General features: G+C 33.5%; 1 protein-coding gene across 2 annotated transcripts in view; it reads left to right on the top strand.

The window, feature by feature from the left end:
- Positions 1–256: 256 nt before the first annotated feature.
- LOC142354345 (uncharacterized) overlaps positions 257–16,403 on the top strand; it is a 29,989-nt gene continuing 13,842 nt past the window's right edge. The window contains exons 1-4 of one of the 2 annotated variants that reach the window (XM_075406618.1): positions 257–361; positions 1,453–1,648; positions 8,226–8,306; positions 14,303–14,454. In XM_075406618.1, the coding sequence (XP_075262733.1) occupies positions 322–361; positions 1,453–1,648; positions 8,226–8,306; positions 14,303–14,454 (469 nt within the window). In that variant the 5' untranslated portion in view covers positions 257–321. Of the gene's footprint in view, positions 362–1,452; positions 1,649–8,225; positions 8,307–11,059; positions 11,137–14,302; positions 14,455–16,403 lie in introns of those variants that run through there. The other variant, XM_075406619.1, reaches the window with a different exon arrangement.

Here is a 16,403-nt window from a genome sequence, read left to right as displayed (position 1 = left end):
GATGAAAATGCACCGAAACTATGTAAGAAATGCGCTGAAGGTGCGCTGAAAATCGATTTAAAATTTTTATGAGTTGAGGCCTAAATCTGGGCAGGCCTCTTATAGGTCATTCAATCATATATTGTCGTATTATAGCATAATATTATTTGCAAGGTAGCAAATCATTCTTTAATTTAGTTTGTTGAAGAACTAAGTTTTGTTTGGGTCAGTGTTTACCCTATTATTTCTTTTGGTTGCGCTGTTGCTTTGTTGTGTTTGAGCACTATTTATGGTTCCGTTGCTTATAGAGGTAACAAATTATTTACAAACTCTTTCAATAAAATGCGCAGAACAACACTTACCGCAGCATTCTTCCTTGTTTGTAAGTAGCTCTGTATGTTAAAAATAAAACACAGGTGATATCTGCTAATCTTATAAACTTTTACCTCTAGGTCGGGGTACTCGCTGAAAGTAGTTGTGATCGCTTTGAACGACTACAGCGGCGGCGGGGGGGGGGGGGGTGATTTTAAACTTTTATAAAATGCGAACCTCCCAGGGATGAAGTGTCAGACCCAAGCCACAGCAGAACGACTTGGGTCGTAAACAATGGGGTGGAAATATTTTGGGGATTTTTTTTTTGTGAAACTTTTTTGGGAGATTTTAGGAGTGTATAGTTTTGGGAGTGAGCTAAAAAATAAATATCATTAATTTTGCACGTTTTTTTTCAAAACTTTTCCCTGAGAAGTACATTTGAATTTCTTGCTAAAAAGCGCTATCATAACGTCTGAATACATTACAAACAGAAAACCCAAATTTTTCTATGTAAAATACCGACGATCTCTTACGTACCGTACTGTTAAATACCGAATTTTCTGAAACGAAACATGCCATAACTCTTGCTTCCAAAAACAAAGATACCTAATCTTCTTTACGGTTGAAACAATACTGAACAAACCGAACCCACCAAAGTTTTCTTACGTTTGAAACCGAACATACCAAAGATGTGTTACAAAATTTTTGTCCTTTTCGTTCTTAGTCTTCTCGACTAGGGTTGTGTCATTATTTTATGTCGAGACTTCAATAGATCATTTTCTCAATAATTGAATAAGTGCTGGACCTTAATTCCGCTCGGTACCCCTCCTGGTGGTATGCAACTACCCCGCCCTCCCTCCCCTACTGGTCAGGCTACTTGTTTCCAACCACTCCATTTTTATGGCACTGGTCCTTCTCCGACATTAAAATCTGATCATATTTGTCATAAATGATTTTATTCAATTTTTATTAGCAGAATTAAATTTCAATGGCTTCTAAAACCAATGTCAATCCAAAAGCCCTCTATAGTTGAGGGGCAGGGGAGGGCGGGGGTGGTTGCAGACTTCCATGTTGGTGTCACCAGGGCTTAATGAAAAATAACACATTTTGTTCAAGGGTTGTTGAGGTGAGTTGGGGTGAACAAACGAGTTTACATTTCAGGTTTTGCGTCCCTTGTAAAGTGTGGCAACAAATTTTCCTCTGAAAGCAGATCCGGAAATTCTATCTTGAAGACATCGGCGTCTTCCTCTTCGTTTCAATCTTTTTCTTCTTCCTTTTCTCTTCCTGGAAAAAAGAAGAGAGGGAAAGATTCAGAAGATGGTAGGAGCAGCAGGAGCAGTAGTGAATCGGAAATCAGGTTACTCTTTTTACAGCTAGCTCCCGGGTCGAGAAAATTTCCAAAAATTATGTAATAAATGCGCTGAAATGCGCTCAATTTCCAAAAAATTCAGCGCAAAAACCTTACATAATAATGCGCTGATATGCGCTGAAAAATGCAGAAACTTTGTAAGAAATGCGTTGAAATCCGCTGAAATTTCAAAAAGTTCAGCTCTTTTCTTTCGCTCCGAGGCTCGAACCCCGATCATTGTGTCTCATCTATCAATTATTCCACTGCGCTATTGAGAACTGAATTGCTTCCCATTTAATTTGAGTTTATAATAATAAAACGTTTGATATGAAAAGCGCTGAAATTATGTAAGAAATGCGCTGAAAAAATTGCCGAAACTTATGTAAGAAATGAAATGAAAATGCACTGAAATTATCTAAGAAATGCGCTGAAGGTGCGCCGAAAATTTTGAAGTTTCAGCGCCATCTCGAAATTTCTTACATAATCTCTTACATAATTTCAGCGCATTTCTTACGAAAAGATGCGCTGAAATGGCAAAGGTTCCCCGCAGACTACTCGAAAACGGTTTGACCATTTGTGGCGGATATTATAAAAACTAACTTTTTTGACATTTTCTGGAATTTTTCAGTGGAATTTTAAGGAAAACAACGCTTTTGAATAGTTTTTGAAGGTAAAGGGCTTTGTTTGCGTTTAAATTAAAATTAATTTCAATTGAACTAAAAATAATTTAAAATTTTAACACAAAGAATTCTGATTTCCCTTTGGAAAACTATTTTCTATTTAATTTCAAATTCAGACAAAAAACTTTTTCTATTAAAATTAGACGACTCATTTTTCGGAATTTAAAACCATAGATTACAGAATACATTTAAATTTTTCAGTGAGTTTCTGGTCCGTTTAGTTCTCGTACTCCTCAACTGCAGTTCTTTACCTCACGCAACCTATGCATCTCATTTTCAAATTTTGATTGCTTTGGTGTACAGAGTTTTGCAAAATATATCAACGATTTTGAAAGTATAACTAGGCAGACCTATGCAGAGTACCTAAATAATGTGAATTAGAAAAATCATCTTACAATGTCTAGCAGATAAAATACTAAATGTAAGCCTCCAACCAATCAGATATTGAGAAGACTCTATTCTCTTTTATATAGCTCTTGTACGGCTGACTTCAGTCAGTCTTGCAGTTATAGTTGATACACGATGTGTATTCTCAATACCTCGACTTGGGTGTTAACTATATTATACGCTGTTACTGTTGAAGTCTTCCTTCAATATTTTACTGAGTCAATTAGTCTGAGAGAACTAGGTAAGTCTATTTCTCGCCTAAAAAAAGTTAGCTCTAACTCTTCTTACCTAAAGGCTTTAAAAGGAGCCCTCATATCGTCTGCCTTAACTGGTGTGACCAGTGAATTAACAAACTCTAACCGTAAAAAGAACTCACAGTAGCACAACCTTTTCTCTTATAGGTAACCTTAGAGCTAGAATTTTTTATCTTTTTATATACTTTAATTTATAATAGGGAACCACAATCCTATTCAATAGATAAATCAATTTAGTCGCACATTTTAAACACAACTATTTGTCAAAAAGATGAACCCCCAAATGGGCCAAACATAATCTACATCGGACACTTTTTTTCCGATAAGACAATAACCGGTTTGATACAGGACGTGAAACTTCTTACAATTACACAATTTCAAAATGCAGACGAACCAAACTTAGTTCTAAATACAGCAAATAAACTTAAAAGTCTCTACTTCAGTAGTAACCAACTGGTTCTTCTCTATCTGCCAGAAAAAGAATGAGAGATTGCTCGTACAGCTTTTCTTTTTATCATCTAGAAATCTATGATAAATCACTAACAAAGTCACAATTTTTTTTTTCGTGATCCCATCACGGCAAGACACACTTTTTTTATTTAGGATACACTGTTCCCCTTGTCAGACACACTATTGGATTTTTTACGAGGAGAAAACGCCAAGAAACACACTGCTAACAGAGAATATAGTCTAAAAAGATTATCACTAGAAACTTTAAAAAAACTTGCAACAGCACTTAATGCAGCTCCTGTATAATCAAGGGCAGAAAGCGTAAATACAATAGCTAGAGAAGAAATCGAAGGCTCTAACCACTTAAAAAAAATTTATGAGCTAGGTACACAATGCCGTTCCTTTAGAGGTAGATACATTAGATGTGCTCACATTTTTGTCATGATATATACACCGTTTTTGGAAATGTCTTTTTCATCACATGTTTACAGCCACAAAATTTATAGCAAAAAAAAACCAATATTTTTCTCAAAACTGCCTAAGGTACTACAATTTATTTAGGATAAAAATTAGTTTCATGAATTTATATACGTATAAAAGACGTACCATCGCAAATTAAACAGCGAGTAAAAATTGTTCACTCACAAATCCAACTGCAAAACTGCAATGCAGAAAACCACCCGTTAATTTTTTTTTGATATCACAGAACCACAAATTTATTTAGAAGTGTTACCAACTGAACAAAACATAGACAGAATTATACATTAACAACCAAAAGATACGAAACAGCAGAAACTGTTTTTTATTCCACGTTTTTGTATAATGGAACAATGTTCTCTTCACATATTATAAATAATATTTCACTAAATGAATTACGAAGTAACAATAATTAAGAGATATTAACAATCAACAACCAATTAACTAAACCAACGACATGTTCAAATCTGCTAAACAAAACCTTACCAACTCTACCTACGTAAACACACCACTACCTTGTCAACAAAGACAAACCTCGTTACTTTTAAATACTAAGCCAGTTATTTTAAATACATCCACTCAACAACCACAACAAACTACAAATGACCCAAATAAACAACTAACGTCACAACAGCAGTAATTTTCATTAGAAAATTGAATTCATAGATCAATCAACAATTAACAAGTGCTACATTACCTTACTACCTACAAGCACCGTTAACGCAAGCACTTTCTCTTATTGTGAGATGACAATCACAAATGATCTATCTCTAATTAGGTAGCTCAGTACCTATGCGACAATCTTTGCGTTCTTTTGTTGGTACTGACCCAACTTTCACTGTAGAAAAAATTTGTAATGCTCTCACACCAAAAATGGTCATGACAGCAGGACTAGAAAAAACTGTTTCAACTTATCGAGAAAGATAGACTAAAAAACGAGTCTCTATGACACAAACAGAATTAATAAGTCCGGTAAAATAGTGATATTCAAATTTTCCACTATATAAAAAGATATTGGCAATCTTTTTGCCGAGAATTCAAAAATATTTTGATAATCAACAAGCGTAAACTGAAGCGAAATGACTTGAGTGCCTCAGAAGGACAAATTAAAACACTAGTCCTCAGAATTGAACATATGGTTATAAAAGCCTGCATGCATAACGCTGCTGGTATTAGAATTGCACAAATGAACGATGCACTATTCAAAACAGTACATAAAAAACTAGCTCGAACAGCCTGAAAAAATCTAGCTAACCCGATATCAACGCATTGAAACCACCGATGTCACTTGCATAATTGTTAGAAAAAAACAAACTCCACTCTTTCATCTTAATAAAAAAAACTTTATGGAAACCGATGATATTATAAAAGTTGATATTCTCATATTAAAGCTATGAAGCAGGACATAGCATGTGGAATCAACGTAGTACGTCAAAAATACTCAAATGATCCAGTCTTTAAAGGAAAACGACTCTTCCTAAAATTTTTTCAAGAACTTTAACGTTCAGGACATAGTATCTTAACATGCCCTGATCGTCTGTTCACAAAACCACTTGATAAAACTATTTTTGCGAACAAACTTTTAGTCTTGCTTTGAAAGAGAATCAAAATCTTCCAAATAAAAAGGTAACATTAATAAATATGACCGATCAACCTCTACAATTTACTTATCGCTCACGTAGTATTAGTAGACACAAACGAGACCCTTCTCGTCACAGAAGTCCAAATAGAACTTCTTTACCAAATCTAATTAATAACAAACCATACTGTGGAAATAGTAACTATAAATCACCAAGTAGATCGGGTTCATCATAAAACAAGTCACAAAACTTTTGAAAAAATAGACCAAACAACAATAACATTAAATATACTGCTAGTTTAGAAACTCAATCATCAAATTAATGTAGCTACGATAAGCCTTCTCGCTGGCACTTTTTCAGTAATCACCTTGAATATGTACGAAACTACATTAACTCCTCTTTAGACCAAGAACAAACGGAAGACAAAATTTCTCGACAGAAAGCACAGAAACACAAGTTGTTTCAGAGTAAAAAAACCGTTTGACGACTTAGTTTTAAATATAAATCAAGATCTCGAGGATGAATATTTCAACTCCCAGGAAAAATTAACGCTCTTACCGAAAAGTTATTTCTTTCGACCTCTTATGAAAATGTAAATTGGACACTACCCCTTACATTGTGTAGAATACAGACAAATGACCATATTAGAACAATAACCCCACCATATATTGATATGATATTCCTAATAGAATACTGCATTTAAGGTTCTATACAACAATTTTAGGAACAAGATAAAGAAAATATCCATAACATCATTCAATTAAAAACATCTACATTTTTTTCTCTGCAAAATATACTAATTTACAGTCTCCCAGAACAGAAAAAATTGATCTATATCCAGATGTAACAGATCATCGAAAACATCAAAATACAATATGTATACTGAATTTCCATGTATCGAGTACAAAATTTATTTTTCTTGGTAAACCATTATGTGAAATCCGTAAAATGTTCAACTCTCACACTAAGCAATGAAACCTGATTATGAAATAAAAACACTAAACTCTTTTTGTTCATCGCGGACCACTCGTTGTATTTTCAATCATTGAACGACGTACTTCAAATTGTCCTTCAACTGCAAAAAAAGGAGTAAAAACCGTTATTGCAACGGACCCCCAATATTCAGATCAGATCTTTCGTTCATACTCTTCATTAAGAATGCCTTTTTCTCTATAACAATTTTTCATAATTTAGAATATTATCTTCAATTTTCCATACAAATTCTAATCCAAAATCTTTTAAATCACCCATTAATATTAGCTAAAGGACTTATTGGATATGCACAATTAAAAATCTCAATATTTGACTACTAAGTTACACAGTAAACAAATTACATATAAATTGCAGATTCTATGGATGCTTGCTTTGGTAGACACATGTCAAACACTTAAAAAAACAGTTTTGCTTTAATTTTACTGCACCGAAAAGAACGCGAGTATAAATTACAACAAAAAAAATGTGACATCACTTATCACCTTGTTCGTCCAAAAAAGCGAATAAAAAAAGCTTCAACTGTTTAAATTCCGAACATACACAACGCAACCAAGAACAGATTGAACAGTTAGCAAAACTCTTAAATAACTTTAAAAATTGTTACGAATTATTTAATTTTGTTGCCGGCAAAATTAAGGTGGAACTTTTTTTGCCCCTGAAATCTACAACAGTTTTCAATAAACAGCGGGTCACACGCATTTCTCTACAGTTACAAGAAAAAGTACAATACCTACTTGACACTCATACACACTTTGACGTCATTACCCCAGTGAACGTTGGTTCACTCACCACGAAGAACACCATCAATAATCCAGTAACAATAACAATTCTCAAGAAAGGACAATCACAAAAATTGACGCTCGTCAGTTGAACATAAGGAATGACGAAAAAAACGTAATTGGCTTAGAGAGCAAACACAACTTTTATTAACTCACATCAAAGGCAGGGTTTTGTCAATAGCCGATATGAATAGTGCATATAAACAAATGCCATTTGATAAACACCCACAGATATTAACAATCTTTTCTTGCAATGCGACAATACTGCTTTGAAGAAATATTCTATGGTTTTTTCTGTCGGCCCAATTGCTTTCTCACCATTTATGAGCGGCATAATTATATATTCATTGAGAGAAAAATCAGAAATTTGGTCGACGACTTTATACAAGACGAAACAGCAGACACAATGTTAGAAACTTTAAATTATATGCCACCAAATTTTTGTAAATGGAAATCTAAAACAGCAGCAAAGAAATTCGTTTCTTTTTCCTAGAATCTGTAATAACCATCGGACAACAAAAAAATAACCACATTTATCCGCTGAAAACCATTTTATCTCGAGCTAAGAGATACAATTGATTTCATGTGGACACCAAAAATGCGACAGTTTTTTTGACAGAGTCAAAAAGAACTTACAGACGGCACACTACGTTTTGCAATCTCCATTACAGAATAACGATTAAATTAATAAATGGACGCCTCAAACTACGGTATAGGTGTAGCATTACTACAAAAATAAAACAATTTGGGCATATGGAATAAAAATCAGCAAACTCAAGTCTTTTCTCTACATCGGAACTTAGATTTTCAACTATTTTCAGAAAACGTACAAAATTTCTTTTGACCACCCTACTTTACTTCAAACCATCTGCCAGTTTACAAAACGTATTGGCAACACAGATACTACATATCTATGATTTAAAAGTATCAAAATGTTTACCATTTGTTTAACACTGTTTATTTTTTGTGCCTATTTGTTGTTATAGTTATAGCAGAGATTATACCTCAACATGGTTCAAAATGGCCGGAGCTGGGGACCCGATAGCCAGAATTTGCCTCCAATACAGGTGCTTTTATATCTAGCTTTACTTTTATTTTTAGCATTATAAAACTTTCCAGCTTTCATTGCTAGCTACTGAGGTGATATCTGGTATATAGTTATTCTGGAAAACTTTGATTTGTTTTAAACTAAGTTCTTCTCTGAAAGTTTTAAAGTGATTTGTTTTAAACTAAGTTCTCTCTGAAAAAATTTATTACACCACAAAGGCAGACCTGAGTTACCTCGGTCAAACTTGACTGAGAACGTAAATTAGTTCCGTTTTGCTATGTTAATACATGAAATTTACATGAGTTTTGCGGAATTGGGTCACCTTCAAAAACTAGGCCATTTTGAAAAGATATTAGCAACCGAATTACACACAATTGGAAAATTGAAGAATTTCGGAATCCAGGCTTAAAGTATCGCAGTCTCAATTCGGTTTTTCAACGTAACACAATTCTTTTTTATCCAACTAAGTTAAAAAAAACTTTTTGCAGAAAAACTTTCCAGCTTAAAATTTTGAAATAAGTAAAAACGCTTCTCAAAATTGTCAACCCAAATTTAAAAACCAAGCTTAATGCGATTACAATTAGGTGGAATTAAGTGTATAATTAGCTACAAAGCGTGGAATTTAAAAAAAAATATTGTGAATTTTAAAAAATTGATTTTGATTGCCAAATTGAGTCACCGGTTTCAAATTTTTGACGTAAAGCAAGTCCACACAGTTAGGAAACTCATTTTGATGAGTTCGGGCTCAAAAGTTAGGCCCCCAAATTACAGTAATTGAATTCAACGCGGGTAAAGTCAGCCAAATGCATAATAGCAAAAAGTGCAAAAATTTTGCCTTTTGCCTGCAATTTGGTAAGCTATAAAACTTTTCCGTCAAGATTTTAGCTTATCTTTAACCCCGTTCTCCAAATGATTTATCGCATTATCAGCTTTATATGGTTAAATATGATTTGATGATGTTTTCCAACTCAATTAACGGAAAATTTTTAGCAAAAAACGTGTGAATTATTTTTAAAAGTTGAACATTTCTTAAATTTTTTCTGAGCAATAAGATTTTTTAAAAATCAAACTTCACTATAGAAAAGGACTGATTCTTTTTGAAATTTTATTTTCAAAATCATCGTAGTTAACTTCCGGTTTCCTCTTCTGACTCAATAAACTTGTATGAAGTCAACGTTTGTTTGCTAAATCTATTGATCGCGCTTCTTTTAATAGTAAGCGTTGAATCAGCCTCATCTTTACATGACTATGGAAAAAGGCTCAAAAAATATCAGACAGAAATTGCAAATTTCAGTAGTTACTTCGTCAATTTAAAATTTCTTTCATTGAAATGTCTCAATTTTTCGGTAAAAATTTGTAGCACTGTAAACCAGCTTTACATGAAGTTATTTTTAGCTCACCACTTCAAATAAGTTTTGTTTTTTTGATAGACGGAAAGTGATAGAAGGAAGATACATTAAAAAAAGCCGCTCACTAAGCGCAACCTAAACTTTCTCTATGTACTGCCTTGTATAGAATTTTTTTTTTGAATGCTTAATTGAGAAGCAGGTTTAATTAAGGGATGAACTAGCTGGGATCAAAATAAAATAAACTAACAGCCAAAAAATTTTCTGGAAAATAACCAGCTAATTTTGATTCATAGTGCAGAAGGGAATTATTTATTTAATAAAACAGTTTTTAATAAACAGCGGGTCACACGCATTTCTCTACAGTTACAAGAAAAAGTACAATACCTACTTGACACTCATACACACTTTGACGTCATTACCCCAGTGAACGTTGGTTCACTCACCACGAAGAACACCATCAATAATCCAGTAACAATAACAATTCTCAAGAAAGGACAATCACAAAAATTGACGCTCGTCAGTTGAACATAAGGAATGACGAAAAAAACGTAATTGGCTTAGAGAGCAAACACAACTTTTATTAACTCACATCAAAGGCAGGGTTTTGTCAATAGCCGATATGAATAGTGCATATAAACAAATGCCATTTGATAAACACCCACAGATATTAACAATCTTTTCTTGCAATGCGACAATACTGCTTTGAAGAAATATTCTATGGTTTTTTCTGTCGGCCCAATTGCTTTCTCACCATTTATGAGCGGCATAATTATATATTCATTGAGAGAAAAATCAGAAATTTGGTCGACGACTTTATACAAGACGAAACAGCAGACACAATGTTAGAAACTTTAAATTATATGCCACCAAATTTTTGTAAATGGAAATCTAAAACAGCAGCAAAGAAATTCGTTTCTTTTTCCTAGAATCTGTAATAACCATCGGACAACAAAAAAATAACCACATTTATCCGCTGAAAACCATTTTATCTCGAGCTAAGAGATACAATTGATTTCATGTGGACACCAAAAATGCGACAGTTTTTTTGACAGAGTCAAAAAGAACTTACAGACGGCACACTACGTTTTGCAATCTCCATTACAGAATAACGATTAAATTAATAAATGGACGCCTCAAACTACGGTATAGGTGTAGCATTACTACAAAAATAAAACAATTTGGGCATATGGAATAAAAATCAGCAAACTCAAGTCTTTTCTCTACATCGGAACTTAGATTTTCAACTATTTTCAGAAAACGTACAAAATTTCTTTTGACCACCCTACTTTACTTCAAACCATCTGCCAGTTTACAAAACGTATTGGCAACACAGATACTACATATCTATGATTTAAAAGTATCAAAATGTTTACCATTTGTTTAACACTGTTTATTTTTTGTGCCTATTTGTTGTTATAGTTATAGCAGAGATTATACCTCAACATGGTTCAAAATGGCCGGAGCTGGGGACCCGATAGCCAGAATTTGCCTCCAATACAGGTGCTTTTATATCTAGCTTTACTTTTATTTTTAGCATTATAAAACTTTCCAGCTTTCATTGCTAGCTACTGAGGTGATATCTGGTATATAGTTATTCTGGAAAACTTTGATTTGTTTTAAACTAAGTTCTTCTCTGAAAGTTTTAAAGTGATTTGTTTTAAACTAAGTTCTCTCTGAAAAAATTTATTACACCACAAAGGCAGACCTGAGTTACCTCGGTCAAACTTGACTGAGAACGTAAATTAGTTCCGTTTTGCTATGTTAATACATGAAATTTACATGAGTTTTGCGGAATTGGGTCACCTTCAAAAACTAGGCCATTTTGAAAAGATATTAGCAACCGAATTACACACAATTGGAAAATTGAAGAATTTCGGAATCCAGGCTTAAAGTATCGCAGTCTCAATTCGGTTTTTCAACGTAACACAATTCTTTTTTATCCAACTAAGTTAAAAAAAACTTTTTGCAGAAAAACTTTCCAGCTTAAAATTTTGAAATAAGTAAAAACGCTTCTCAAAATTGTCAACCCAAATTTAAAAACCAAGCTTAATGCGATTACAATTAGGTGGAATTAAGTGTATAATTAGCTACAAAGCGTGGAATTTAAAAAAAAATATTGTGAATTTTAAAAAATTGATTTTGATTGCCAAATTGAGTCACCGGTTTCAAATTTTTGACGTAAAGCAAGTCCACACAGTTAGGAAACTCATTTTGATGAGTTCGGGCTCAAAAGTTAGGCCCCCAAATTACAGTAATTGAATTCAACGCGGGTAAAGTCAGCCAAATGCATAATAGCAAAAAGTGCAAAAATTTTGCCTTTTGCCTGCAATTTGGTAAGCTATAAAACTTTTCCGTCAAGATTTTAGCTTATCTTTAACCCCGTTCTCCAAATGATTTATCGCATTATCAGCTTTATATGGTTAAATATGATTTGATGATGTTTTCCAACTCAATTAACGGAAAATTTTTAGCAAAAAACGTGTGAATTATTTTTAAAAGTTGAACATTTCTTAAATTTTTTCTGAGCAATAAGATTTTTTAAAAATCAAACTTCACTATAGAAAAGGACTGATTCTTTTTGAAATTTTATTTTCAAAATCATCGTAGTTAACTTCCGGTTTCCTCTTCTGACTCAATAAACTTGTATGAAGTCAACGTTTGTTTGCTAAATCTATTGATCGCGCTTCTTTTAATAGTAAGCGTTGAATCAGCCTCATCTTTACATGACTATGGAAAAAGGCTCAAAAAATATCAGACAGAAATTGCAAATTTCAGTAGTTACTTCGTCAATTTAAAATTTCTTTCATTGAAATGTCTCAATTTTTCGGTAAAAATTTGTAGCACTGTAAACCAGCTTTACATGAAGTTATTTTTAGCTCACCACTTCAAATAAGTTTTGTTTTTTTGATAGACGGAAAGTGATAGAAGGAAGATACATTAAAAAAAGCCGCTCACTAAGCGCAACCTAAACTTTCTCTATGTACTGCCTTGTATAGAATTTTTTTTTTGAATGCTTAATTGAGAAGCAGGTTTAATTAAGGGATGAACTAGCTGGGATCAAAATAAAATAAACTAACAGCCAAAAAATTTTCTGGAAAATAACCAGCTAATTTTGATTCATAGTGCAGAAGGGAATTATTTATTTAATAAAACAGTTTTTAATATTATTGGTCGAGGGACTTAATACAATTTCTGATGAGTAATAGGGCAGCAAACTGAAATCGAAGCTGGCTTTAGATTAGTTTACCAAGAGGTTCAGATAATTTAATTTCTAGATCAAAGATCAAAGAAAAACGTTGGAGACGATTTAGAGATAACAGATTGCGCCAAACATCTTAAGAAATTTGAAAACAAGTATTCAGAAATTGAGCTTAGATCAGTCGCTTAGATCGCAGAACACAAAAATTTTTAATCATTGAGGTATTTCACGCCGTTCTGTTGACAGTAACAAGGGGAAAAAGCCAGTGCATGGCCCCGAACAAGAAACTTCAAAACAGTGAGAAATTAAAAAAGCACTTCCACCATCATGAAAACTTCTTATGGTGCTTGCACGTACTTCAAAAGCGTCGGGTAAGAATACAAAATTTCGCGCAATTTTCCAAAGTTTTGCTCCAAACAAAAAAAAGTATCTGCAAAGCTTCTAATGCCCACAAAAATTTACGATAAAATTCCTGGATACAGCTAAACTCTGTTATTAAACATTAAAAAATTAAAGAGGTAAGATGTCATTTAGAAGAACTAAAACACACACTGTTTGAAAGAATCTAGATGTTCAAATAGAACGAAAAATACATGAATAATATTGAAAACAACTTAAGCAAGAGAATTTCTTCCCCAGTTCTTTTGCCTCTTATCGCAATCTATTGGTCTGGAATGGAAGCAAATAATTGAGCACTTGGTCCATGCGAAAAAAAATAACAATTGCAAAAAAAGCTGTGATTGGTTGATTGGTAGCTTTCTTATTCTTTTTTGGTTGTTCAGTCTAAATATACATGTCTTAGAAACCAATGCAAAATTTTTTCACGATTGGAGAAAAATGGTTCTTGATCTGCATCGGAATAAAAACCTACACAGGTTTTATCCAATTATAACATAATTAAATCGACGTGACTCATAGCTTGACTTTTTTTGAGTCGATTTTCGAAATTCAGAAAAAAACATGATTGACTTGAAAACAATTCAAGATACTTCCAGGTTCTTGCAAAGGCTAATGTGGTTCCAGAAAATATAAGATCTTGCGTGAACAGGAAAAAAAGAGCGTGTACAGAAATATCGTTCAGTTAATAATTGTATATGTTACGCCCACTGCATGTATATATATATATATATATATATATACATATATATATATATATACATATATATATATATATATATATATATATATATATATATATATATACATATATATATATATATATATATATATATATATATATGTGTGTGTCTGTGTGTGTGTGTGTGTGTGTGCTTGCGTGTGTGTGTGTGTGTGTGTGTGTGTGTGTGTGTGTGTGTGTGTGTGTGTGTGTGTGTGTGTGTGTGTGTGTGTGTGTGTGTGTGTGTGTGTGTGTGTGTGTGTGTGTGTGTGTGTGTGTCTGTAATGGGTGTAACATATATAATTATATAATTATTAATTGAACACGATATCCCTATATTGTCTGTTTAGCCAGTACTACTGTCTAATGCTGTGGTTCTCTGTTGTGCCAAAAGAGGGAGATGTCAGAGAAAAACTCAGTTCAGACAGGGAGACTTTCTTCCGCTTGATTGCCCCCAAGTACAAGAAGTTAAATTGGTTTTCACTCACGGTAAACGAAAAAAGTACGTATTTTAGTACGCGGAAATGCAAAATTTTATGATGATTTAGTGAATACATGTAACCCTGTTTCAAAAATAGGGATCTTTTCCGTTTGTGCCCCCCCCAGTACTTTATGAAACCCTCAGTTACAGAGCACATGCCATCATATAGTAAATTATTATGTAAAAATATGGCACACGTGAGTCTGAGGGCTGCAAATAATATGCACCCACTAAGCTATGCGGGGGCACATACGGAAAATATCAAAAAAATAGTTATGCATGGAGTAACTACCGAGGTTTCCTCAGAAAATAATGCAAGATTAGCGGTGAATAGCGGTGAAAAAACTTTTTTCACCACAAAGCGCCCGCATCTTTTAGCGTTGAATGCGGTGAATTTTTGTAAGATTTGCGCTTTTAGCGATGAAAAATTGTTTTCACCGCATTCCTGGTAGCGCTAAATTTTTTTCACTGCATTAATCGCATTGAGCGTAAATCTTACAAATTTTACTCAAATCATCGCAAATCCTACATCTTTCAGCAATTTTTAGCGGTGACACCTCAACCCGGGTAAAATCCGCGGTGCTATTTTAATATATGGGATTTACAAAATTTTGCAAGTTTGGGTTTTATGCTCATTATCCAGGGATCCAAAATTTGGGATAGTCACTTTCGGATCAGACATACCTCTGCAGGTTTGTGTAAATGTCTTAGCAAGTATAGTTACAACAAGAAATGTTGTCGATGAAAAATTGTGATAGCCAGCCGAAAAAATAGGGAGTGATCTAATCTAAAACTTTTCACTGTTTTTTACCGTATCATTGCTTTGCAACCGTACATTTCTCTTAGGGAAATTCAGTACACAATCAGAGTAAAATTCAGAGCGTTATCAGTATCGATTCAGGGTGTGCTTGCGGTCACTTTTTAAGTTGCATTTGTGTGATTCAAACTCTGATACACCCTCTGAATCAGATATTGATTCAAATCCTGATTCTCGTCAGATTTATGAATTGTACATCACAAAGATCGTGAACTACACGAAGTTTTTTCCATTGAATTTGCTCTCAGGTCCAGAAAAAAGCTATTTCATACAATGCCTGTAGAAATTGACTATGTTTATAAAGCTATACAGTAGTCCAAATTTTTCTCAAGTCAAGTTAAAAATTTTTTCTAATATACTCTGTCTGTTTTTCACATCTTCTTTTTTAATTGGAATAAGGAGCCGCAATAGATTTACTGAAAACAAACTATAGCAGCACTGATATCCCGGACTTGAGTCTCAGAGTATTTCAGAGCTAAACCAGCACAGTTCAAGTATGAAAACTTAATTTTGTTCTGTAACATTGCATCTCCAGAATATTTTAAGTTTCTTTATGAAGTCATGGAATTCTCCCAAGCTTAACTTATCCTCTACAGTCTGAAAATTACATATACCCCAAAATTAAGTCTGAGCAGAGTAATGCTACACTTTTGTAGCTTATAACTGGTAATTAGTATAGTAATATACACACTATTTTTAGATAAGCTAGTATGTAGGCAATTACCACAAAAACCATTCAACTTAGAGGTTACGACTTGCTACACAAACTAAGTGTTACAAGTACCCACGCGGAAGTTCGAATCGCATACAAATAAAACCTTGCTTGCGGGAGTTAAGCTATGCATATTTTTTTTATGCAGTGAATTTTACTCAAAAGTCAAGACTGGCCAGTGTAAATTGGGACATGGACAGAGTTTTGGCCACGCTAAAAAACAAACTGTCTCTTTACTGATTCAGCGTGGATTTACTCTGCCACTAACCTCCGGAATAGCAGGACGAAAAAACCCTATTTATTTAGTTTACCTTATTTACAAACGAGTTTACTGTATTTAGTTTACTTTATTTGCCATAATTACAAAACAAACAAAACATTGGGTGAAACAATTCTCGCAAACAAAAAAATCAGGCACAATATACCTAAAATGTTTTTAAG

This window comes from Convolutriloba macropyga, chromosome 15 (genome assembly GCF_964194025.1).
Source record: "Convolutriloba macropyga chromosome 15, txConMacr16.3, whole genome shotgun sequence".
In the NCBI taxonomy this organism is placed as follows: Eukaryota; Metazoa; Xenacoelomorpha; order Acoela; family Convolutidae; genus Convolutriloba; species Convolutriloba macropyga.
The sequence above is the reverse complement of the archived record's forward strand: the minus strand, read 5'-3'. Positions and strand labels throughout refer to the sequence as shown.